Source organism: Saccoglossus kowalevskii, chromosome 16, assembly GCF_978046115.1.
Source record: "Saccoglossus kowalevskii chromosome 16, keSacKowa6.1, whole genome shotgun sequence".
Taxonomy (NCBI): domain Eukaryota; kingdom Metazoa; phylum Hemichordata; class Enteropneusta; family Harrimaniidae; genus Saccoglossus; species Saccoglossus kowalevskii.
This window is the reverse complement of record NC_140656.1, coordinates 24,169,498-24,196,597: the sequence shown is the minus strand read 5'-3', so window position 1 is coordinate 24,196,597 and position 27,100 is coordinate 24,169,498. Positions and strand designations below refer to the sequence as shown.

The 27,100-nt window shown below is 35.2% G+C and overlaps 1 protein-coding gene across 1 annotated transcript in view; it reads left to right on the top strand.

Moving 5' to 3' along the window:
* LOC102801417 (poly(A)-specific ribonuclease PNLDC1-like) overlaps positions 1 to 27,100 on the top strand; it is an 87,329-nt gene that overhangs the window by 48,993 nt on the left and 11,236 nt on the right. The window contains exons 4-8 of the mRNA XM_085490944.1: positions 23,331 to 23,406; positions 23,993 to 24,040; positions 24,705 to 24,793; positions 24,880 to 24,980; positions 25,496 to 25,587. Coding sequence (XP_085347070.1) covers positions 23,331 to 23,406; positions 23,993 to 24,040; positions 24,705 to 24,793; positions 24,880 to 24,980; positions 25,496 to 25,587 — 406 coding nt within the window. The remainder of the gene's footprint in view (positions 1 to 23,330; positions 23,407 to 23,992; positions 24,041 to 24,704; positions 24,794 to 24,879; positions 24,981 to 25,495; positions 25,588 to 27,100) is intronic.

Below are 27,100 nucleotides of genomic sequence, written 5' to 3'. Positions count from 1 at the left end.
TGTGACTCATTCTCAATGAGATCTCAGCGGCCATTTCCATCTAACATCAGAATGGAACACTTTTAGGGGCAAAAACAAGTCCTGTGACTCATTCTCAATGAGATCTCAGCGGCCATTTCCATCTAACATCAGAATGGAACACTTTTAGGGGCAAAAACAAGTCCTGTGACTCATTCTCCATGAGATCTCAGCGGCCATTTCCATCTACCGGTAACATCAGAATGGAACACTTTTAGGGGCAAAAACAAGTCACGTGACTCTCTTTCTGAATGAGATCTTGGCGGCCATTTTCATCTAAGGTTCATTGTAATAATATAGTAATAGCAAAAATTATTGCATCTTTAAAAATTTAGACATTTCTATCAATTGTTAAATAAATATATATTTAACAAAAACTAAAAAATGGTACAAGTAGCATTAAAAGAAAATTATGCATTTCATTTCGTTTTGTGAAGCACCTGTTTACAAAACTTCCAATGCTTTTGATCATTTCCTCATTTCCTTGTAATAATGTAATGAGTAAAAACATGGAGATCTTCTACTCAGAAATAAAGCATTTTACATTTTTCAAGGTAAAGTTTCATCTTTTTACCAAATGACATATTTACATCAAGTTGTTTAATAGATTCCTTCCCTCTTATTGTAAACAGTAATGAAAAACAACACTACTTTCCTTCATCCTCCACTGGCCTGACAAAATATATATTGTTGTCCAATACCGTATATGTTCTATTAGAAGTTCATGCTTTTGAATAACAAGTGCGTTGATGGTAAAAAAATAATAATAAGTCAGATTTACATGATGCAGTATACAATAAATGCAATTTTTGGTTTCTGTGTACTATTATTAGAGTAAATGTTGTATACATCTTGGCTATAAAGTACTAGTATATATATATATATGCACATATTGAAATAACAGTTGGTTTGTACTGATTGTCTTGCTATGGTATTTGTGTTTTTCCATTATGGTGACGAGGAGTGAATGGATTACAACTTTTATTGCAAGCGATTAAAGGGTGGTATTATGGGATGATTCACTGTATTAAGTCAGGCCATGAAATATTAACCTCAAGGAATCACCATTACTTTTATGGAGATGTGAAATTGCAACTCTCTTTCTCAATGCAACATGTCTTGTGACCGAGCTAGCCTTGGCACCATGTGTTGTAGTGTGTGGTCTGATCCAGCCTTGGAACAGTCTGTTTATATGGATGATTTATGACACGAGATCTCATATACGTTAAAGCTTATTTATTGGCAAAAAAAGGGGGGCTCGACCAAAACCACAGAGCTGTTTGCTAATACAATATTAACCTATGGTCCTGGTGCGGCCCCCATAATGCGACTGCAAAGATATAGAAAAATACACGACTGATAGAAAAATACACGACTGATTAGGAATAAATTCAAAACAACAGAGTTAGTACAAAGAACGTATAAAAGTTATAGCAGGCTGTGCTGCTGTGAAGTTAGTAATGAGATGACAGAGGCAGCGTGACTGCGACTGTTTGAAACATCTAGAGCGATGTGGTTGTTTATTGCGATGTTGATACCGCGTGAAGTTATTTAATTGATTATAGGTAGTTTCAGCTTGGCAACTACCCAGTAATGATGACAAGGTTACTGAAAAGTTATTAAAATACATACTTGAAAGAAAAATTATGTCTGGAGATATCTTGGGGGTATATGAGCATATAGCAATAGCGAAGTACCCCCCCCCCCCCCACATGAGCGCATCCTACTAGTGAGGTACCGGTGGTGAACGGGGTTGGTGGTGGGTTTGCCTCAAAGAGAAACCGGCAAGTCTATCTGAATGCACCGCTTATTACAATGGCGGGAGATATGACCCCCTGCATTGGTATGAGAAAGCGTGAGATCTCGTGGCATAAATACTGTAAAATGATACTCACTTAACATACATTTATGACACGAGATCTCATATACGTTAAAGCTTATTTATTGGCAAAAAAAGGGGGGCTCGACCAAAACCACAGAGCTGTTTGCTAATACAATATTAACCTATGGTCCTGGTGCGGCCCCCATAATGCGACTGCAAAGATATAGAAAAATACACGACTGATAGAAAAATACACGACTGATTAGGAATAAATTCAAAACAACAGAGTTAGTACAAAGAACGTATAAAAGTTATAGCAGGCTGTGCTGCTGTGAAGTTAGTAATGAGATGACAGAGGCAGCGTGACTGCGACTGTTTGAAACATCTAGAGCGATGTGGTTGTTTATTGCGATGTTGATACCGCGTGAAGTTATTTAATTGATTATAGGTAGTTTCAGCTTGGCAACTACCCAGTAATGATGACAAGGTTACTGAAAAGTTATTAAAATACATACTTGAAAGAAAAATTATGTCTGGAGATATCTTGGGGGTATATGAGCATATAGCAATAGCGAAGTACCCAAAATGGAACTAAATGAAATTGTGGAATGACACCCAAGATATAAATAGAAATGAAGTACGGTAGTATATTATTTAACTTAAGTCAATAAACAAAGTAATATAGATAACTGATGTATTACAATAAAAATATAAATTAAAAGAAACAAAATGAGGTAGAAAGTCAAACCCAATACCCGGATTACATGCTATAAGCTAAGGCGGATTGTGCTCCGTAGATGGAGTCATCTGCTACTCTGATATACCTGTTGTAGGTATCTGAGGTCCAGCGACCTAGAGTTTTAATCATATGGTCCTGAATTCCCGCATGTGCTGCTGACGAGGCTGCACCAATGCGGAAAGAGTGACCCGAGTACTTAGAGGCGTCTACCCCTATTGTGTTTAGTAAGGAGCGTAGTAAATGCAGAAAGCATGCGCGTGTTAAAGGTAGACCATCTTCTGAAATAAACAGAGGGTCACTTGGTCCGTTATGGTAATTGCTACGCTTACGGGCAGCAATATACTGCTGCAATGCAGTAACAGGACAAAAACGGTTATTCTTAAAAAGTGTGAGGACTGTCCCTTTCCGTAACGGATCTGTTTTTGATGTTTTTAACTTCAGAAGAACTTTATCCGAACTACAAAAACTTACATCCTCAAGACATAAATTGACATTTTTGTCAAATTGTGCGTTCTCTGTGGTGAACTCACCACACCTCAAAAAACCAATAAAGGCCACTGAGACTACCGCTTGAAGCAAAACATCTGTAAAAGGTGTGAATATTCCTTTGCTTAGAGCTGAACACATTTTTGCAACAATGTTTGCAGTAAAAGGGAGACGGGGCTGTCGGTGTTGGCCCATTTTGCGTGTCAGCCCCTTTAATACCAAATTTAACCTTTCTAACGGGGCCCCACAGGCCGACTTCATGGGGTTTGAAAAGCCGGCCTTTAGATATGCATACCTGATGCCCGCTAAGTATAACCTAATTGTGGACCCCTTTAACTGCAAACTGCTGCTACAGTAAGTTACAAATAAAATCAACAGGCTCTCTGAAATGGGAGGTAGGTTAGATATAGAGCATTGCACATTGTGCACACTAGCAAAGGTTAAAAACTGTGAGAGTGCGGTACTGTAAGCCTGCTTGGTTTTCTTGGCTACCGCTGCACTATATAGTACCTCCACTTCCTCAGCTAGATCTGGGTCACTTCGCAATATAGTGGACACTGCGTTCTGAGCTGCTGTGCGGCTGGAGCCAACTGCCTGAACTTCTGGAAATGGAAACGTGATAATGAATCAGCTATCCCGTTATGAACCCCTGGGAGAAAGCGTGCAAGAATTATAAAATTATAGCGCATTGCCAACAAGGTGAGTCGTCTCATTAACTTATTTATAGTTTGGCACTTCGAAGAGGCTCTACCTTTGTTAATGATATGTACCGTAGCCTCATTGTCACAATTAAACCTGATGCGCTTTTGAGACCATTTCCCTCCCCATAACATAGCTGCAACCACAATAGGGTATAATTCTAAAAGGGCCATAGATAGATCACTCCGGTTATTCATGTTAAGTTCTGCAGGCCAACAGTCGCTAAACCATTCGCCTCTAAAATATCCCCCAAACCCAACCTTTGATGAAGCGTCTGTGTAAATCTGCAAGTCTGCAGCACTGGTGACCTCACTGTTGAGGAAAAGATGAACTCCATTCCATGATTGCAAGAAACTATCCCACATAGCTAGCTCCATGCGACAGTCACTATTAATAGCTACATGGTAATGAAGTTTTGGTACTGTGGAGGCTAACTGCAGTAGATGAGACACAAAAGATCTACCTGGCAGGACTACTCTTCCAGCAAAACTCAGATGACCTAACAAAGATAACAAGACTTGTTTGGTAACACTTTTCTTTGCTAACACTTCAGATAATTTTTGTGAAATCCTGATTCTCTTGTCTGTTGGTAGAAAGGCCATCAATTCTTTTGAGTTAAGCATTATACCTAAATACTCCAATTCCTGGACAGGACCCAGTGTTTTATGTTTCGCCAAAGGAATTCGTAAAGTATTAAAAATCAATGTCATGATTGACATTGTACGCAAAGCACTAAATTCTCCATCATCTACAGTAAAAAAATCATCTAAAAGATGCAAAATAAATTTGATTCCATATTTGTGTTCCGCAATCCAACAAATAGCTTGGGAAAGTGCGTCAAACAATTTTGGACTTGACCTGCAACCAAATACTAGTCGTACAAAGAAATAATACTTTCCTTCCCATTTAACCCCATGCCAGGGCACGACCGATGGGTGAAGTGGAACTTGTTTAAATGCATCCATGATATCAAATTTACACATAAATGCACTGCTACCCACTCTTTTCAATTCCATAGTAGCATCATCAATACGTATGTATGACATTGAAAAAGCCTCCTTGTCTATGAGTTCGTTAAGGCTTGGAACTCCTGGTTTGTCATGGGGGGCTGAAAGATCAACAATAAGACGTTTCTTTCCCGAATACTTGCCCTCAGCTAAACCTAAGGGGCTTATACGAAAAACTGAAAAAGGCGGTGTATCGAAGGGTCCTATCACATAGCCTTTGTCAATTTCTGACTGCAAAAGTCTACTAACAGAAGCTGGGTCTGCCCTAGCTGTTAGGTTATTGGTACATTCATATGAAAGTGCTGGGACGTTTTCAATCCCTGTCATAAAACCCTCCCTTAGACCTGAGCATAATTGGGATGTGAAAGTTTTATCTGGATGTTCAAATAAAAGTTCTTCCAATTTATCAATGTTTATTGGTGTACAAGCCATGAGTTGTTGTCACTGGGCAAGTGCCCCTGGTGTGGCATTGGCATTAGATTTGGTACACCTTCGGCCTGGGTGGCCGCCTTTGCATGTGGAGCATGCATGCATATACTCGCATGGGTTTCGTCTACATCCCTCTTCTGTGTTGTAATTGTTGCAGATTTCCTTTCCATTATGAAAAATCCTCTTGCGCCCTCTCCCGTCTGTAGATCCCTGTTGTTGGTAGGTGCGTGGTGGCCCAAAACCTCTCTTTTGAGGGCAGAAGTCTTGCATGTGCAGTGTGCTGCTACAAATAATACATGCAGCGGCCTTCTGGTTTGCAACAACCTTATTGAGCAAAGAATGATTTACTACAGACCAGTCCACTTTAATTTTTTCAAGCTGAAGCCAAGTGGCAGCAGTCATTGCAAATTGCACGTGATAGTCATAAAATCTTGAACCCCAACTATTATGTATGTCCACAATGTCTGCTTGATATTCATCCAGTTCTTCCCGACGTTCTGGATGAGCACTACACATGACAGACTTATATCTGTTAAAAGCCACACAGAATTCTGATAATGTCAAAGATTTATTAAGGCGTGGATCATTGTTACCTTTAATTTTTATTTCATTGCCGTCAACATCCATTATACATCGATTGTCGGACATTTCCTGGGCAGGTATTAATAAAGCAGCAAGATTTACATATCTACCTTTAATGATGTTGTCCCTCATTGTCGGTGACACGTTAACGATCCTTGGCAAACTTTCCGCCGCTATTCCGTATTTCCTTCGTTCAAATGAGACGTTAGAATTAATTGATGGGTCATTTACAGAGTTGCCTTGTGTTACAAAACCGTCAATGGTAGGTAATTGGCTTGTTGGCAGCGTCGATGTCACCGCTGACCTAGGGTCCGCCATATTGTTGTGACCACTCGCCCTACAATGCACTGCGGCTGTTGACCTTTGACTCTCTTCCTGTTCAGGCACCGATGTCGCCGAAGGTGAAATCGATACGCCTGTAGCCATACTGGAATTGTTAATTAAAGAGGTTACTGTTTGCCTTAAGTCAGAAATATCACGGCGAATACTTGCTACAACATCGCCGGATAGAACATTTGAGGCTGTTTGCGTATCTCCCTCGTTATCGTCCAGACTGTCGATCTCGGCCGCCTCTGGCCCCATGTCTGCTGTTGATGTTTGGATGGTCGAACTACGATGATTTGGTCTATTCATTTCATATATGCGTATATAGGAATTCCGGGCTAAATTAGTCGGTAAATTAAAGCCCATGTCTTTCAATTCCAATCTTAACTTAGCATTAGTCCAATTAGCGGGGTTACTATAGTCCAGATTTCTCCTATTTCGGGATGTTCTAGCCGCGGGACGTCCTCTCTTCGGGCGGTTAGGCAGTTGAGTTTCCAACACTACAGAAGTAGTCGCGATTTCCGTCCCGTTCTCCTCAGCCGTGCGTTTTTTACTCTGCATCCGAGTACCCATAGTGCGTAGATTATTCATAATTAAACTTTCTAGACGTGTTTGGTTGACAATTATGAATAAAACTGATAATAATTTGCCTCAAAGAGAAACCGGCAAGTCTATCTGAATGCACCGCTTATTACAATGGCGGGAGATATGACCCCCTGCATTGGTATGAGAAAGCGTGAGATCTCGTGGCATAAATACTGTAAAATGATACTCACTTAACATACACATATGATATGCTTCCTATCCAATCTGTTTTTCTTTTGTGAATGATATCACTAATATCTCTATTAAGAGACTGTACAAGAACTAGTTTGTTTGTGTTCAATTGTACCTTCACCATTGCAGCTGATTTCAAAGAACCAATAGTTCTCCAATAAATAGAATTGGTAGACATCGAGGTGTTGTGAATTGGTAGCCAGGAAGTGGCATTTTTGTCACTTGAAGTTAAATTGATACCTAATAAGGTATTCCCTGATTGTCTGGATATTCAGGTGTTGAGATTGGTATTTGGTAGCCAATCAAGGACATTGTTGCAAGTGATTTGAAACACACCAAATAGATTGCTTACAAGGTATTTGATTGGCTAGATGTTTAGGTGTTAGGGTAAACAGTAACCATTCAAGAAGAATCTCATCAAATATTTTTAAACTGTCTTTTTTTAGTTAGTAGTATTCTGACATTCTGAAATTTAAAAAATGGCATGAGAACCTGTGACAATTACAGGACTTATGTTGAACAATCAGTTTCCATTTTGTATCTCCCATTGGTTTCACTGTAAATATTTAGATACGTCCAAGAAAAGACAACCTTCATCATAGAAAGTTCTAAAATATTCTAATACCTTTTTATAGGTATTAAGAAGAGCCTTTTCTTTCTTTTCAGAATATTGATGGTTTTACTATGCAGTGATTCAGAAATTCAATGGACAGTGCTTATGTAAAATTTACTGTTGTACACCCAAAATATGCCATAAACTTATAAAAAAGGTTCTATGCTAAATTTGAGATGACTCACAGTCCCTCTATGATAGAGGGACTGTGGATGACTGAACCCCTGCTATGTGCGCAAATGAGTGAACCAAAGTAATGAAATCAGTTCTTTCACATCAACCAGATGTGAAACATATCTAACAGTATAACCTTGCATAACCTGGGGCCCATATAAGATTGAATGGTGGGAAAAAAACGCATGTAATCCTGAGATCTTTTACGTTAACATATCTGTTTATTAAAACTGGAAAAAAATAAAATCCACTTTTTGTAATATGAAACTTGGTCACTTAAAATCTACTTAACATACATGTATAAAGCTGAATATTCAAGAAATTTATTTAAAGGCACAGTAGCAACAATTTCCAAAGTTTTAATGTATTACTCAATAAACTTTTAGTCACCAAAGTTATCCTAAAGAAATACAATGGTATGAGGTCATTGACCTTTTTTTCCAGTGAAAACCATTTTTATCGCAAATGTTCATTATAATTTCATTGTAGATTACCTTTCACACATGGCATCTACACTTTAATAGTCGGTAACCATGAAAACGTAGAACATGTTTTATTCCAAATGCGGATGAAAATACTCAAAACTTAAAATTATGCTATTAAAATTTCTTAAAAATTTCATGGTTCGGGAAAGCAATAATTAGCTCGCCATGGCCTAGTTTTTGTCGAGTGATAGGTGAGTGGAGTGATCACACCCCTTAGAAAGCAAGGTCTGATGCGCTGCATAATACAATTCAAAAGTGTTAACAAATTTGAACACATGATCAAATAGAACATTTAAATGCACTGTAAAGCATTGAAGCGGGGGAGTCGTCACCTGCGCGTGCGTCAGTATAGTCATAGCGTGTCATTGTTTACAAACAAGTATCTACCCATGAGCCTTTGCATTGTTAGCATGTGTTATCATCGCTTGGAACTCAATTCCCTCGCATGCGCAGGTGACGACCCTCCTGCTTTGAACTTGTACATTTAGTAAATTCAGACAAATCAAATACTGTACATTAGTAGGTAGTAGTTGGATTAGAAATGCTGTATACATATAGGATCCAATATTAAAACTAAAATAAATGTAAAATGTTTAAAATAATAAAATAGACTTTTATGTATACAACAAAAAATGCACAACATTTATAATTCCATTCTTTTCAACTGAATAGTTACAAATTGAGAATGCAGTTACAAATTGAGAAAAAAAATGATTTTAAAATATTTTTTGTTTTAACCTTCTTTGGCAATTTTCATGATGGCCGATAAATTCTCAGTATCTCTAATAAGAATACATCTTGGTTTCAACTTTCATGCAGTACTTACTGAGAATAGGTACGTAGATAATATTTTGCACCGAAAAAAAGTATTGAAACATAATAAAAGTCTTCATATTTAGCTTAACTTTTTTTGGCAGACAAACAACTGCACTCTTGTTTTAGCATAGATTTTACAGTCGCATGATTATCGCTGTATTTGAGATATTGATAGTAATAGACTTTAAGACGTAAATGGCCACTGAGATTTTATTGAGAGTAAGAGTGACAAGTCTTGTTTTTGCATCTAAAGTAGTGTTCCATTCTCTTATTATTATTATGTTATTATTTCCAATGATCTATATAACTATAATATTTGGATCAGCTGACGTGAAGAGAAGGAAGAACAAGTTGTGTGTCTCTCTCGCTCGCAGTAAAATCTTGATAATCATTTGCATCTAAGGTCTCTGGATTTTCTTTCTTTTCCATCTAAAACTATGAAGTAAAATATTTGTATCAAATGTTATAACTTTACAAAAACAGTAAGTATATTTAAAACTGACCATATTGTCCCCCATTATATTTGAAGTGAGAAAAAATTGTTAAAAATTTATAAATAATGTCATAAAATATGAGTGATTATACATGAATATATCAGAAAATATACGAAATGATGCTGTTTTGTGTGTATTCTCACAAAGCCTCCATTTCCTCCAAAAAAAATTTGGTACAAAAATTATCTGTAATTTTGTGTGACATTTGATATTTACACTTGTTAACCAAAATGAAAAAGAATTTGTATTTTTTCAGTGTGAAAGGTATCAAAACATAACAAGCAGGAAATGAAATGTTAATAGGTCAAAGTACTTGGTGTCAAGCTGTGATATTATATTCCCCATAAATTATGTCAGGAAATAAGTTATGAATAAATCTGTTTTCATTACCCCCAGATCAGGATCCACAGGCTATTGAAAATGATTATCTGTAAAGTGACCCGCATCATGTTGCAGATACATATTTCCTCTATTATAGCTCTAAGGGTAGACCATTAGTAACATGCATGGGTTGATTTGAGAGGAAATTTGAAACATTTTATAAAATATTTATCATAATCAGTGAAAATTTGGAAGGAAATCTTTTTGAACTTCTAACCCTAACCCGAACGCTACCCTACATCAATTTAATTGTATACCCCCTCCCTCTTAAGGACAGCTATAGTTAGGGGGGGCATATACAATTGAATTGGGGGGGGGCTTAGAGGGGTACAATTATTGCTAAATGTTTGATAATGGCTGACTGGTGGTAATCAATAAATTAAGAAACTGACAAAATGTGGATGTGTGTTATGATCCAATGTTATAAAGATGTCATACATGCTGGTCATGCTGGTCATCTGACATCATGCTGCTTTAAACATTGCTCTTGATTCATCACAAAAAAAATAATATGGCTAACATTTCAGATTGTAGAAAAGTATAAATTTTTATCACAGCACCATACATTCCTATTAATCTGTGGCTTGTTCAATGATTTCAAACTAGCTGTACAAGACATGTATGATGTATGCATGTTTTCAGAGAATGAAGAAATGAATGAAACTCACAAAAAAACAATATTAATAGTTTAAAGTACTATTGAAATAATGTTTTTGGTTGGTTGACGAAATAATTCATGAATGATGACTGCATATTCCAAATTAATTTATTTTGTTGTCTTTGCAAGCGTTTGACAACATCTGAAGTACTGAACAAAATTTAAACCAGCTTGACTGATTGATACATGTCTTAATCCTCTAGGTACAGGAAATGTCACACAAAACAAAATATAAGGAAAACCTGCACAACAAAAGCAAAGAGACCATGTTCGTGATGATTTCTAGAGAGGATGGTAGTTGTTGATCCACAAAGCATGGTTGGTTTTAATTAAAAAGCAATTGCAGGTTGAATTAGTTATTGGTTGATGTGTAGCCTTTCACTCACACTCGGGTGAAAATAACTGGAAATTGCTGGAAGGCACGTTTTTATCAAGATTATGAACTTTCATGAACTTTTAAAAACACAGGTGATAAACAATAAATTTTTTTTGTTTGTAAACAAGATTTCTGTAAGTGTGCTACAGATACTGTTTTCAATTAAGTATCGTCTGTAAGGCTCATTTGTTTCGCTGAGCTTTCCCCAGTATTTCGCTTATTTCTTTGGAAAGACGAGTTGTGCTGTTCTCTTTCTCTAGTCCTTCTACCTTGTACTCTGCTTTGTACTCCTCCGTGTATTGTCTATCTTGACACTGTATTGTCTGACTTTTCACTTGATGTGCGGCCCATATACTTACAAAAGGTATATTGTTATTTGCTTTCTGCATGTCCGCTAGCTTTAATTTAGCCAGACTCTGAAAGGCAAGGTCTGCTGTGATACTTCCATGCCGCGACATCCAGGCTGTCTCTTCTGAGCAGTAACCTTTCTTTTCTGTGTGTATCTCTTTGCATCGCTGCAGCAGATTGATCAGGGATTTGAAATGTGGGAATCCTTCTTTAGTTGACTTTTCGGCATCTCTAATTCGTGCCTCGGTGCAGAGCACGCTCCCTTTACACATAAATTTGAATTGTCTAACCTCGGCTTCGCAGCGTGTTATACTCAGCGTTGTTGTAATCTCATAGAATGTAAGATCCGGGGCATTACCCTCAACCACGTACATCATCCTCGGGAGAAACACTGTTTCGTCTGTTGGCAGGTCTTCTAATTTTCTTTCCACATAATGTTGGGGATAGAGCCTCTCAAAATTGCTAGTGTACTCTCTCGCTTCTAGCTCTCCACTTGCCATCATGATTGTAGGCCCATAACCACTCATCGAGAAATTCACATCTTTGCTTAAATTTCGATAGCGAGTATGTTCCCCAAATTTTGGATCATAGTGATCTGTCATTCCAGTGGTTTTCAGCATAAATAACCGGAGAACATTTGGCAGAACTTCAATAAACTCTGACTGCTTGTTGTATTCTGTATACAGAGCTGGGTCATCTCCACAAATATAATCATTGGCTGCTCTCCGGACAGCTACAACATCCAGCCGGTCATCACATCGTAATTCACGTATGGCATCCAAGATGATAGGAAAAGAGGGGTCGACTTCAGCAAAACACACCCCCATCTTGGTCATTAAATGTAGCACTCACTGACCAAATCAAATCAAGTCCAGTTGTTTATTGAGTACTGCAGTGTTGGCAGTTGAACACTGAATGTCCCTGTATGCCTCTTCCAGGGCTTATTATTACATGGAACATTCCATTCTGATACTTAAGGGTAGGCAGCTTGATTCTTATCATTACATGTTGAGGGCTCAAATTACGTTCACTCTACTGTGTCCTGTGATTGAGCTCCCCAAATCTTTGTTTACCAGTATACATTTCTGGCAGTTGTTTACGTTCATGTAATTTTTTAAAAGCTTTTCCACCTTCGAAATCCACTTGACACCCCCGTCAATTGCAATAGAATATACTGTCTGCTCAAATATGTATGATGAATAATCGCTTTCAATATAATTAAAATAGCTTGGCTCTTTCATTGTTTACTCACAATGCTGGTACAATAGTGAGATGAAAGTTTGAATGTGGAATCACTGACTGAGTTCACCCGGCCCTGGGTGAAACCAGTGCTCAATTGCCCAAGTATCATGTGAATCAAAAGTCCAGTAAAGGGTCAGGGCAGAGTGTACTCTCAGCACTTCTGTATCTTCGTTTGGCAATGCATGGGGAAATCCTGCTACATTTCTAAGTTTTTTTGAATAATATGTATGTCTGTATGACTTCAGTAAGGTATTTGTTTGTAAATGTGGCTGTTCATAAAACTGGCAGGACAGTCAGATAATTATTAGGTGTAGAGGGGGTGGGGCTGGAATGCAATAGTACAATTTGAAGAGCAAAAGCTGTTTTTTTGCCATTCATAATATTAATCCCTTGAATATTTGTGTCAGTTTGTCTCTCACAAGATTAAAGTGATTTTGAGTGTATTTCTCAATGTTGTTTTGTTTGTTGAATTTAGTGAATGATTGATAATTTAACCATGTGCATAGTTAATGTAATCTGTATGTTAAACTTTGGTGCCTCCCCCAAAATGAGTTTGTGACCATGAATTATGTGAACAACGAAGTGCAATTTTTGAGCTCAGTACTGTAATACTAGTATATGTTTTATTTTCGTTGAAGGAATGATTCAGAGAAAATAAAATCTATAGAGTATACTTTTTTCCAATATTTCACATTCAACTCGTCAAAAATCTGTGAAAATAAATTCCATAAAAAACACTGAAATTAATTTCAGCTGAAATACAATATTTTCCAGTATATAAAATCACCTACTGTACTTGCTCTATTAGTGACACATACCATACACCTACATAAATAACAGAGGTGTGTGTATGATCCGGTATTTAATAAATGTAATGTTTGGTTATACAGCCCAGAAAAATTGTCATGTTGACCTTAGCATCTGATTTTTTCAAACAATTTTTTATTCCAGTTTTTTTAAACTCTTGAGTTATTTGTGGATAAAATTACAGTTTTTGTATTTGTAGATTAAATTGGGGAGGCGGTTTATAGCAAGAGAGTTTATTTTTTGGAAGGTTGCAACAGTTCACATAGATGTTGAAATGGTCCATTAATTTAGCTGCTGGTGAAGAGGAAATTGGAGGCAGGGAGGTTGAGAGGGAGATGTGCAATATTAACTCTCATTGGCACATTTCCAATAAGGTCCATACAAAACTTTAAAAAAAAGCAGCTTTGTAAGATTTTACACTTTGAACTAAAATGAGACCACTTTCATAAAATAAACATAAAATGAGAAAATATGTGCATTGGTCTAAAATCAACAATTGTAGAAAAATGTATAAAACTGGCATTCAAATTTCATTTATTTTTGTTTTTTTAAGTTGTATGTAATAATTGTTTACTTGTTTCTGTAATCTATAACTATAATTCCATGGAATGAGTAAATGTTAATAGACTATTATCATCATATTGATTTGTTAATGCTAACTTAAAACAGATTTTACAATTAACACCTCCTTGTTTATACTCTTCTATAGTATTCTTCCCCTCCTCTTTGCATTCCTCTTTACATAAAGACTTATTAAATCCTTAGGTAAACAAGATTTGATTGAAAACATCTTGTATAGTGGCTAATTGGGTTAAGTATTTGGTTGTAACTATATCTGAGAGACTTTCACCTTGAAGTTCTGAAGGTCATCTATTAAATGAATATGAATGCTTCAAGATCAAATTTTGTGTTTGCAAATCATCAGTGTATGTCATCAACATTGACACTGAATAACCTTGCCAATTTACTGACCTTCATCATGTGCAAAGTTAACAACACCAAAAAAGAGTTGGCACTTGCATTATGATTGTTGTGTATTAGCACCATTCCATTCTATTCTATTCTATTCTATTCTATTCTATTCTATTCTATTCTATTCTATTCTATTCTATTCTATTCTATTCTATTCTATTCTATATATGGAGTGACATCCATCAAATCTACATTTTTAAAGTATTCTAAGTATATCAAGATCAAAGATAATGCATATATACTAGTTGGCTTGGTACAACTATAATTCCACATCACTCATTTTCTCGTAACCACTTATTTTAATCTTACATGTCTTGAAGAACTTGTTTAACCACTCGAGAGGGAATACCTAATTTGGTTTCGTAAAAACAGGTATAAATTGTATCAGGATCTGCATCCAGACACAAAAACATATTTTTTTTCTGGCCAATTTTTCTCATAATATCAATATCTGTTTAAATGAGAAAATATTAAAGTTGCAAACTTCAAAATTTGCTTGCAGTTTTGAGGCAACACTATTGATAATGTAACTGTGTTCAAGATTGATTTATAGTTGCTTTTTGTCAATTTGTCTATAAATAATTTGTTTCAAGAGTTTTACGTCTCCTTTCAAGTTGAATTGCTTCATAATACAATACTGTACTGTATTGGCAATAAGTGGGAGAATAGTGGTAATGAACTGAGAAAGCTAGGAAACTATCAGTTGTTCTGCATGGGAGTGACAGAAAAGTTAGCAAAAGTAATGGGGTATGGTCTTGATAGAGGGGGGAAAGAAAATAATAATTATCTATGCTTTGATTAACAACAATAAGAAAGTACCTTCTGAATGTTAACAAGAAAGGAGTGTTTCATTCGGCATGTATTGAATTAGCTTACCCCTGTACCTTTATTACTTGGGCAGTTTAAACACAACAAGCAAAGTTTTTTTGTGATTTTTTTAACTGCCTACTAGGTTGTCAGTCAGTCCTGTAGTGATTTACGTTAAGCTGTTGTCCTTTTTCTGTTTTATTGCACTGTGGTTATTTGTTGCATATGTTGAGAGAGTTTTATAATTTGTTGCAATTCACACATATTTGCTGTATTTAGAAGTATATCTCTAATGTGTTTTGCATTTGTTCTTTACTGAATTATTAAAATTTATTATGACCATAGGCACACGTGATACTTATAGCAAATACTGTATTCGACTGTTCATATTCGAGTGGTAAGCTCCCACTCCGAGATGACAGAAAATGGTTTTGATTGATTGAGTATGGTGGGAAAAAGTAGATCAATTTTGGAGAGAAAAAGTCAGTCCTTTCAGACGTTTGTGGGTAATAATACATGCTTAACTGTGCATGCCCGAACATACAAGAGAATAATTGTTATATTTTTGTTGCACTTGATCAATCATGCAAAAAAAGAAATATTTTCTGCAGGACTTTCACTTCAATGTTGGAAGAAAAACAAAACATTGTAAGTTTATAATTCTTCTGATCCACCAATCTCCACTATTTAAATGCAAACTACTGTATTGTTTCTATTAGTAGCACTTATGCTTTACGTAAACGGCAGTGGTATAGTCAAAATAAATCATAATTTAAGGACCAGCATACAAAGCATTTTATTTTTGTTAATATGTGAGCTTCTATTGGAAATGCGAATTTAGTAGAGAAAAATATAGTAACTCAAAACATCCAAATCCAGAAAATGGTCAAATCAGGAGAAAACGAGATTTTTCACTGTTCACGAAATTTAACCCACTTGTAGGCAATTTCAAACTGTCTATTTGGTTCAAAATTAACAAAATATTCCCTGAAAAATACATAAAAATGCAACAAGTCTGTAACTACTTTAATTTAATGTGCTTCTAATAGAGCCAGTACAGTATGTACCGATAATAAAAAATGTGTTGCTTTTTATTTTTAACCAAACAATTTAGATAGTTTTTGATTTGACAGTAGAATGTTATGACAAGTGATCTTTAGCGACACAAAAACAAATAAATTCAAAATTTGTACGCAAGTCACAAACTTACTTCATGCTATCTTGAATACAGACAAAGAAGTTGTGACAATTTAAGTTTGTTCCCCATGGGGCCAGTGTTGTTCATCTTTCCACATCACGTTACACATTGTCAAAAGTACAACAATCATGCGTAAGGTTGTTCGTGGGTATTCAACCTATAAATTAGAGCGAAAGGATTATGACGTTTTTATAGATGCCGTTCGTACGTAGACCCAAAACAGGGTCTTATAATTTCATCTTTTGCGTACATGTATCTCAGACATGCCTGAGGCTGATTTTGTTTGAACTTTACACACATCATATCATACATATGCACATGCATTTCTTTCATGATCCAATTCAAAATGGCTGAATGGTAGCCATTTTAATACTAAAAATTCATCAAAAGCAGGAATTTCTTCCATTCCAAAAATGGCTCTCATTCATGTATGGACATATTTCATGCAACTTTGGTATGTCCAACAAATAAACATAATGGATCTTTGATTCATGTCATTTTTTTCCACAGATTCGATTCAAAATGGCTGACTAATGGCCATTTTGTTTTTAACAAATGTTTGAAGCTATATTGCTAACATGGCTGGACTGATGTTGTTAAAACTTTACACAATACATCATGTACCACATTTACACATGCATCTGTTTCAGAATCTGATTCAAAATAGCTGATCGTCATTTTCAAGCTTGAAATGCATTATGAATGTCATTGGCAGAATAAAGAAAGGAATCGCACAAATAAACTGGCTCCACTTTGTATCATGTCTGTCACATGAGTGTAAATAATTTGTTGGCACAGTCACTAAAAACTGGATGGAGACTTATCATCGACAATGACTTGTTTATTTCAAAATAACATAGCTGACACAAGTTGTCAACTGTTTGTTTTTACTCAATACAAAATATTATTTTTTGAGGAGAACTGTTTGAAAACTCAGCCTTTTTTGGAACTCTCCATAAGAATTCATTCATGCAGCATTATTTCATAAAAAATAAATAATATTCATTATGTTCCAAAAAATTCCATAAGACAACCATAAGTAATCATTGTTTTGTTTTTTCAAAATTTTGAGATAGGACCAAATCCTTTTACCATACAAACCATTAGTAAATGGCTCAGAATTCATTATTTTCGTGGGTGTTTGACATTTTTGTCCGAAAAATTAGTTTAATGACCATACTTTTTATATTTATTTTGTGAGCAACAATATAATATAAAACTATATGGCAATAAGATTTACTGGTAGCCTGTTATCTTACAGATGGACATAGCAGAACTCTCTTTAAAAACTGTTCTGAAAAAAAAAACTGTGAGCTATATGAGACTAAATAGTATTGACCAATTGGCTATTAAAAATAATTACCATTTATTAGGTGTTTAAAATATGAATTTATAGGGGTTTCATCCACTAGTTCGCCGTTTACATCCTTAATAATTCAGCTCCCTGTTACTGTGCTTGACAACAAGCTAGACAATCAACAAAGCTAGGGTAGACGATTTGTGAGCGACAACAAATTAACTGTTCTGATTTGAACTTTTGACCTTTAAGGGTTTCCCCACCGTCACCACTTGAGACCAGTTCATATCTTCGTTTGTATGCAGATATTTGCTTTAATTTTTGAAATATTTCTCAATGTGTTTTAATTTTGCTTATTTTCCCCAGATTGCTAAGTTTGCACTTACTTGTAACTCGTACAATATATGTGCAGGTATGAGGCAGCCAATGTTGTTTACTCCAGGGGATTTGAGATGCTTTAAAAGTTATGCTTTACTTTATATGGCCAATTAACCAGGGTAATGTGCAGTGCTGTTGAACAGGACATCGTCAATGATTTGGTCGCTAACTGAAAGTGGCATGATTATAAACTCAATTTCAAAACTTGAACCAAAATCAGTGAACCTTGTGTGTCCGGTGATTCAGAACAGATCTGTATAAATGCATTGTGTAACGTCTTCAGCATTTCCTGCTGAAGTCAGGCACTGGTAGGTTAATAGAGTTATTGTTTTCATTAACCCTCAACATTTATGAACTGCATGGTTAAATGGTTAAATTAATTTTTCTTGACCATTGATAATTTTACAGACCAATTTTACATGTAAATTGATGTTTTATACTAAATTTTTTGCTAAATGAATCTTAATTTATTTTATTATGTAGCTATCGATCTACTAACTACCAAGTCCTGAAGTTTAGTAATTTAGTAGAAGGCAGCAACTTAAATTGTTCATAATTTATTAAACCTACAAAATGTATTGAGTGATGAGCGGCTGGTACCTAACCCCTGACTAATAGACATGTGCAAGTTTAAGAAATTGTAGCCTGACATAGTAGGATAAATCACGGTTACTAAAAGAACGGTTAGGAAACTTTCTCGGTTCCTTTGTTAGGATGCATGTCTCAGTATAAACATTCAAATTAAAGGGAATTAGTATACTGCCGAAGTTGCGGCAATCGTAATTTGCATAAAATAACATATTCGTTCATGGACGATTCCATCGATTAGAGTTTTGTGTGTGTGTTCGCGATTTATAGAGCATTATCAAGATTTGGTATGAATATGAACACTGAAATAAAAAAAAATATTCAAATTAAAACTGAGTTTCTTAACCGTTCTTCTAGTAACTTTGGGTTAATGAATCTCTCTGTCCCACCCCCTCTCCACAAACACACACCCGATAGAATGCTGTATTTTGAGCTGGCAAAATCTAAATAATAATAATAATAATAAATTTATTGCACCCCTAGAAATATAACAATGTTTGTAATAAAATATGTGTCATGTATTACTAAAGTAAGATAAAGCCCACATCCAGATCAACAGCTGCGCAGTAGCAATGAATATTCATTTCAAGTAGTCATGGGGACACTGTCGCTCACAGATTATAAGGCGTAAAATATACCCAAATGCCAATCAAGATTAACACAATTCAATAAAATGAATAAACAAACTAAAGAATAATAATGAAGATATGGAGTTCTTTACTCCATTATTCGAGTACACCAACATATAAATTGCCTAAATGAAAACATTAAAACTTTCTCTTGATCTGACATTAGTGACATCTGCAGTGATGATGTGTTGTGTCTATTAATCCTACTACTTCACATATAAGACTTTAATGAATTTTTAATTTTCCCATCAATTAGTTTTCACATGAGCTGCCATTACTGATTCACTTCTACTTTTAAGTTGAATGTAATATGTGCATGGAAACCAACTTGTGTGATTACTAAATACAAGAACAAGTCGGTAGCCTGATTGGCGATTCGCTCCGCTCAAAAAACATCTTGGCAACGCTGGGCCAGGAATTTTTTTAGACTTTACCACTTAACTAGAGTGCCAAGTTTGAACTAAATCGACCCAGCCAAAAAAATCACAGAAGAATTAGTACATGAAGACACAGAAAATCATACACACAGACACACACACACACACAATTTTTAGGGCAATCTTCGCGGATCGGATCGCCAATAACTTAGATACGATGAGTAGTATTGGTATTACATTATGACCTCTGAAATTTCCGGTGTAAACAAATAAGTATAGAAAAAGTAGTATAGTATAATTCAGTCATCCAAGGATTGATTTGTACCTAATCTGTAGTCTTCAAAAGAATGGTGTCTTTGACTGATTTAACAAACATAGAAGTATTAAGGGCGGGGATGCTGATGGTTTTAATGTGAACAATGGTAAGGGCTGTTGAGAGATTAAGATGGTATGGGTTTGTATGTAATACAGCGTTTTAAATGACTGAATTATAGTCGTCTGTACTTTTGGTAACCTTTGGCAGCCATTGTATGAGTTTAGGTACTGTCACGTCATTTGATTTTCATTTTGGTTTGACAAAAAATGTTGTTCACAGATCGCCACTATCTTGCCATGTACAGTGACAACATTGCTTTCACTTTACTCTTTCTAGCCAGAACCAGGACATATGAAATATTTAATTGAAGCGTCTTCTCGCCAACCATGGGCAAATAACATAAACAAATGCTGCATCTCATACTAGCTGTACATGAATATTCATCAGTGCTGTGATTGGTTCAAACCTGCCACTAGCAGATTTGTTTCCCGCCAAAATTTGGAGCCATATTTTGTTATGTTTTCTTTAATTCTCTTTAATTTTTAGGTAATTTTTAGAATAAACATACAGAACTAAATATTCTTTCCAAGATTTAATAAAAAATTGGTAATAATTTTGGAATCTAACTGGAGTGCTTTTTGTAAATGATATTGACAGATCTGGTGGTCAAAAGTCCTATTTTAATGATCTGTTATACAATAAATACAGTTTAGGGTTTACTTTTCCTGAATTGGGAGAGATCATGACAATTTCACTGAAAATTCTCTAAGGGTAACTCAAGGTATTGCTGGACATCATTCTGTTAAGTTAATTGGTAACAAATTATAGACCCCAAAATGTCTCAAATTGTCTTTTTTTCTTCAGAATTTCAAAATTAGCCATCACTGTCACAGAAATAACGAAGTTACTGTGTCAAAAGTGTGCTTCCCTGCATTCGCCTGTAAAATTTATTGTAGAAAAAATATTTGTTCATATATTACAGCTTTTCTGAGAAATATTCAGTCAGTAAAAAGAAGGAGGTCTTGAACTTTGGTGTCTAGATTGAGCAAAATCTGAATGAAAGTGTTTTGCAAGCTGCAAGCCCATCTTAAAATACAGAATCACTGTAATAAATATACAAAACGTTCAGGCTGTCATACAACATCATATTGTATATCTCTTACATGTACGTTAGTGCAGCAACAATATACTAGTATTACGTAAGAGGAAAGCGTGTTTAAACGGCTCCATTCATAGAAGGCGCATTCACTCTGGACTTCCTATTACCAAATCATGTCAATGTAATTTACAATAAAAAGCATATACAGACCACCTGTTGTTACTTGGGCGTAGCTGACTCACTCAAAATACAATTATGTTGTACTGGATAATAGATTTATGTGTTGCATTTTTATTCAGAGGATTGACTGCCTGCAGGGGGTAGGGATCAAGGACCTCTAATTGTGTCTGACCTTAGAGTTACCTCAGCTACATATGTATAACCACACCCTAAACTAGTGAGTGGTGTCCTGCAAGGTTCGGATGTAGAGTAAATAATCTTTATACCAGTATATCATACAATGTATATTCCTAGGTACTGTTACTGATCAAAGTTATTGACTAACAGAGCCTTGAAAATAAATAATTCACTACCTATACTGCTGAACATGTTCTTATAACCTTTTCACCACCAGACTTTCATGCCCAAATTCTTCTGCACTGTTTTTTATATATATTTCTGCAAATGAACAAATTTTGAAACCAACAGACAAAATTTGAGTAAATTTTTAGTTTGAACTCAACAAATTTGGTTATTATTGTTCCAATCTTCTGAATGAAAGTGCAGACTATTTTGTAAATTTGTGATGAAAAGTGGGAACTGGTGATGAAAAAGTTAAAGAATCAGGTGCATGAAAATGAAAACACACGTTTATTTATTTTTACTTTAAAAATTCTGTAACTAGAATTTTTTTAAAAAAAATTACATATTGACATGCACATTAGAACGTGACACAAACAATGATCAGAAACATGATTTTTTTTTCTGTACATACATGTAGTCAAACACAGCAACAAATGTGTTTTATTCTGAACTTTAAATCTTCTGGCAAAAAATAAATACAGTGTAAAATTGAAGTGTACTATTGGTTGGGAAATCCAGCAAACAAGATGGTTTTTAATTGGATGATCATGGTAGGGTTGATCAACCAATCAGAGCCTACCTTCTAAGCCTTATAGAACTAACAGGACAATACTGAATTAAAAGTCAGTGGTCGCCTTGAACGTATGAATTTTGTGTAACATTTGTCATTTACATATGTGTTGGAAGGCACTGATATCAAACGCGCCATGTAATTACAACCACCGCTTTTTAATTATGAATCTATGCAAATTAGCAATAAACTCAATCATTGAAAAACTGACAACTTTAAACCAAGTTGGTTGTCAAAGTAGAGTGGGTGTGGATTTTTAGAATCAACAAGGGATCATTGTAAAAAATAATGAATTGTTTTTGATGATCTGCCAGGTACATGCCATGTATACAGCGTGTTGGTAGGAGTTACGATTCAAAACAACATGATGCTTATAAAAATAAAAATTCGATAAATTCTCTGTGGGGTCTACATGCCGACTTGACAACTTGTACAAGAATGTGAAACAAACTTATTTTCTGAATAGAGTTTTGGGCTGCCTCGTATATCAGTCTTCTGAATCGCATGATTGTACAGCATAATTACTAGGTTATGAAAGCTGACTCGAGATAAAATGTTGAGACTGTAGGTCATTTATTGCCAGTGTTCTCATCAACTATGCATATTAAATGATGCAGGTGAAACTGTACTCAAGAGTTACATGGTCTACTTATGATGTCACTCTAAGTTTGTTATCATTCATAGTCAATGTAATTGACCTACATCAAGCTCCAGGTAGCTCAAGGAATAAAGTATAATCCAAAGTTTGCTCAATGTTTCTTCTTTTAGTTCCCATTCAGATATAGAGACCTACATGTACGGATTGATCCCTGCATGCATCCATCTGTCCGTCCGTATCCACCTGCACCGATTGTTCAAACTTAACCTATACATCATTTATAGAACATATTCACATACAATTGTTTCATATGGGGTTGAATTGTTCCATCGGTTTAGAAAGTATGAGACAATTACCCATCCAGGTAAAACTATTGACAGAAATTTGTTCCCCTTATAATGGAGACACCTTAATCTTTTCACGACTAGCTCCCTCTTTTTATTACAAATTCACAAAATAGCCCCATTTATAAATCTGCATATTCTTTCGGAAGATTGGGACAAAAATAGCCAAATTATTTGAGTAAAAGCTGAAAATTGACTCAGTTAGGGTTCATTTCTAGTAATATTGAAAAAATGTGAGAAAAACATGCAGAAAAATTTGGGCTAGAAGGTCTGGTGGTGAAAATGATATATTTTCACTATTCTGAAACTAGATCTCAGATATGTGTGGGCAATTACTATTTTTTCTTTTGGTTACAGGTATGAAGTTAACACATACAATTTTTATTTGTTTCCGATTGCATGTTCTACGATAGATGTACGGTTCTGTTGTCAGGTACACTTTTAATATTCAAGTATAAATGAAATTTTGAAATAAAATCTTGATTTGTCAGTGTCACTGTCTCTTCTTCTCTCCTCTTATATTTTATATGCTTCATTCCATTCCTCTGTTCCTCTCCATATACCTCTTATACTTTCCTGCTCTGTTGCCCTCTACCAGTGTCCTATTCATCTTTCTTTTCCCATTCCCTCCTACATTTCCTCCCCTCACTGCTCTCCCTCCTACTCCCTCACTCCCTCCCTCCCATCCTCACTCACTCATCCTGTTCTCCCTTCTTTAATTTCCTCTCCACTCCTATCAAATCACCTGTAATGCATAGACACAACTATAGACATTGTTACTTTACTGTTACATTGTTACTTTACTGTTACATTGTTACTTTACTGTTACATTGTTACTTTACTGTTACATTGTTACTTTACTGTTAAATTGTTTTGGTGGCCATATCAGTTACTCATTGAGTTACCAATGCATGTAGTATACTGCTTGGTATTTGCATTTTCTGAAACCATACTTTCATTTATTCATTTCAACTAATTAATGCAAAGTCACTGATATGAGTTGATGTTTCAATTTCTAGGCCTCCTGTTTAGAATTTCTGTGTCAGCATCATCTAGATTTTAACAAGGTAAATTGATTATTAAATTTATTATTAAGTTTTCCTGTGAACTTTGTTTCAAACTTTTAACAACACTGGGTCAATGGTCCATCCCTTTTCTCCTTTTTAAATAGTTTGATAGATATATATATATGAAATGAACTATTTACTTGGATTCACTCCTGTACAGAATTATTCTGCCGCAGCAATTTTGAACAGTACTGATTTTTCACAAATCCTTGCATCTCATGAAAATTTCTGCTTACAACATGATCTAAATCCTACTTTAAGCCAATAAACTTTTCTTTGTGTTTAGTGCTGAACTTTTTTGCTAAGTACAAAACAAATATTCGGTTGGTGTCCATGAAAACTTATGTACAATTTTACCGTAATATTAGGTTTTGAGGGCTGCCAAGTCAAAAAAGTACACTAAATGAATGGCCAGAATGAGCATGTTTCATACAGATTAAAAAAAAAAACAGTTGTAAATGTTCATATGATTAAATTAAAAAAATAAGAGGTCGATGAAATAATAAACTGGAGTTTGGATGCTGAATTATGATTGAAAAATATGTATTTACCGCAATCTTCTAAAATTCAAACCATAAAATATTTCACATAATAATCCTAAAACCCTAATAAAGCTTTAGAAATGATCTAAAAGTCTCCAAATGTTTTTTTTTCTCTCATGAAGTTTATGTATGAAGGGATTCCTTATCTGAATAAAGACCAAGAATCAGAGTTAAGACAACAACTACACATACAGCCATCTCTAATAACGAAGTAAGTTAGAAAAAAACAAATATCCAGTTTTGTTGATGTTTGAACTATAGAGGGCACTGTTTTGAGTAATGTAATGTTCTTTACAGTGATGTAGATAACAAACTACTGAGAATGTATTCATCAATAATTAGTGAGTGGGTGCAGAATGCCAACGAGAATGAAGAATTAATCGTACAGGGATCAGAAGGTAGGAATCATAAAGTACTAAGATGACAATTTAGATTTTAATACTACCATGTCATTACAAGTAACTTGTGTAGTATCAGTTTTATTCCTTTAAAAAACTGTTGATTAAAATCAATCATTTTTAGTCTCACTGGCTCAATATTATTCTTATAAGATTATTTTGGTATGCTTGCCACAAAGTTTGAGGTGGAAAAAAAAACAAAAGTGCAGTTTACTCAGTGTTTAGACTATAGAGGGCACTGTTTTCAATTTTTCAGTGGTTTAATGGTACAACAAATGTATTTTGTCCTAAATTTTAAGTCTTCTGGCAAAGAAAAATGCTGCGTATGGTTCAATCTCAATTGAATTAATTTACAGATTCACTATTGGTTGGTAAATTCAACTGCTTCTAATGTGGCTGTTCATGGTAGAGTTGAGCAACACATCAGGGCCAATCTTATAAGCCTCATAGAGCAGTTTGTGGAAATGTGAAATAAGATCTTAATTTAAATGCACTTAGATTTATTCTCTCAACAGCATTACAAGCGTTTTATAGCTCACTGAAAATAGAAGCCATTTTAAGAAGACAGATGCGAGACATATGGACCAGTACTAATGATCTAGGACAGGTGAGAATTTGGCTCTTACATTTTTTTATGACCTATATTTTTATTAGCACAGAAGCATGACGTGTGATTTTCCTGAATTACCTGGGCATGGTATATGTGTGCTCACCTCTTGTCAGGAAGATCGTGGGTGTAATTCCCAACAAACTGCCAGCTCAGCAGTGTAAATTAGAGTACTGTAAAATGACTAATTTTCACTGGGTTTAAATTTCACTGATTTGCCATTTCAGGCATATTCTTTGGGTTTTAAATTCACGGTTTTATCATTTAGATTATGTGTTCTATGCTAAATTTTACATATTCACTGGGTTTTAATTTAGCGCATTTTCCAGTCAGCGAAATGAGCCAAATTAAAACCAAGTGAATAATTAACCCCTTTACAGTACCATAAAAAAATTTGTCTACTCTAACAGTAGATTTTCGTATTTATTGGCTTCTAAATCATTTTTCATTCCCCCTAAAATTTCGTCCACCTCAGACAAAAATGGTTGAAATGATGGCCATGGAGCTTAGAGCACTGGAAAAATCAAAACATCATGCAAATGGTTTGATACAAAAATAATTTTACTGTGTGATATCTGAAAGAGTTATAACAGCTAACAGACATTATAATAATAAATGAAATGTATTTACCTATTTGGGCAATAAATCTGCAAGTCTTTTTCACAGAACTAAGGGACAACATCAAAAGTTCAATGTAGGATAAAAAACTTAATTTCTTTAGTTTTTTCCCAAAGCCCCCTACCCCCCACTGAAACTTAATTGATAAATATTGACCATGGCGTCAGACTACATTCACCATTAAATACAAATTGATAATTCGGCAGTAGTATGGCATACCAGTTGGTTGTCGGGGAGGGGGGGTGTAAAAAGACTTTACACTCGGACCAAACCATTTTCTCGTCTTGAATGTGTTTTTTTCATTTTCTGTTATTTTTGTCCATGATTGGATAGAAAAAAAAAACGAATTACAAATACTCCAAGAAAATGTTGACTTCATTAAGAAATAAAATCGTTTTTGTAGGATAGAAACTTTTTGAGGTCAAAACTCCCCACCCCTAAACTAAAGCAAATAAGTTTTTTATCCAACATCGATCTTTTGACGTCGTCCCTAACTCAGTCATATTCTAAATCTATTTATTTTTTGTTTTATTTTTGGCCAAATTGATGATGTTTCAACTAAAATGTTGCTTTCTGACAACCAATTATTTGAAAATGGTAACAATTTTAGAGTTATTACAGTACATACTATCTTGACCACCAAACAAGTGAGTAATAGTTTTGTGATAATGGTGTCTTATCCACTGGAGACAATAAAAACTTTAGCCCTGTGTGCTGTTCTCAGTACTTACTGATAATGTATCCTCATCATAGAGTACATTCTTGTAAAGCAGGTTGTCCACACAATAATGGTTCAAATCATTCTAGTGTGCCCTCATAATAACTGGGCACCAAGATCTGTAGTCAGGCCTTTTTGCCTGTTGATCTGAGTTATAACAAAAAACATAGATGAAAG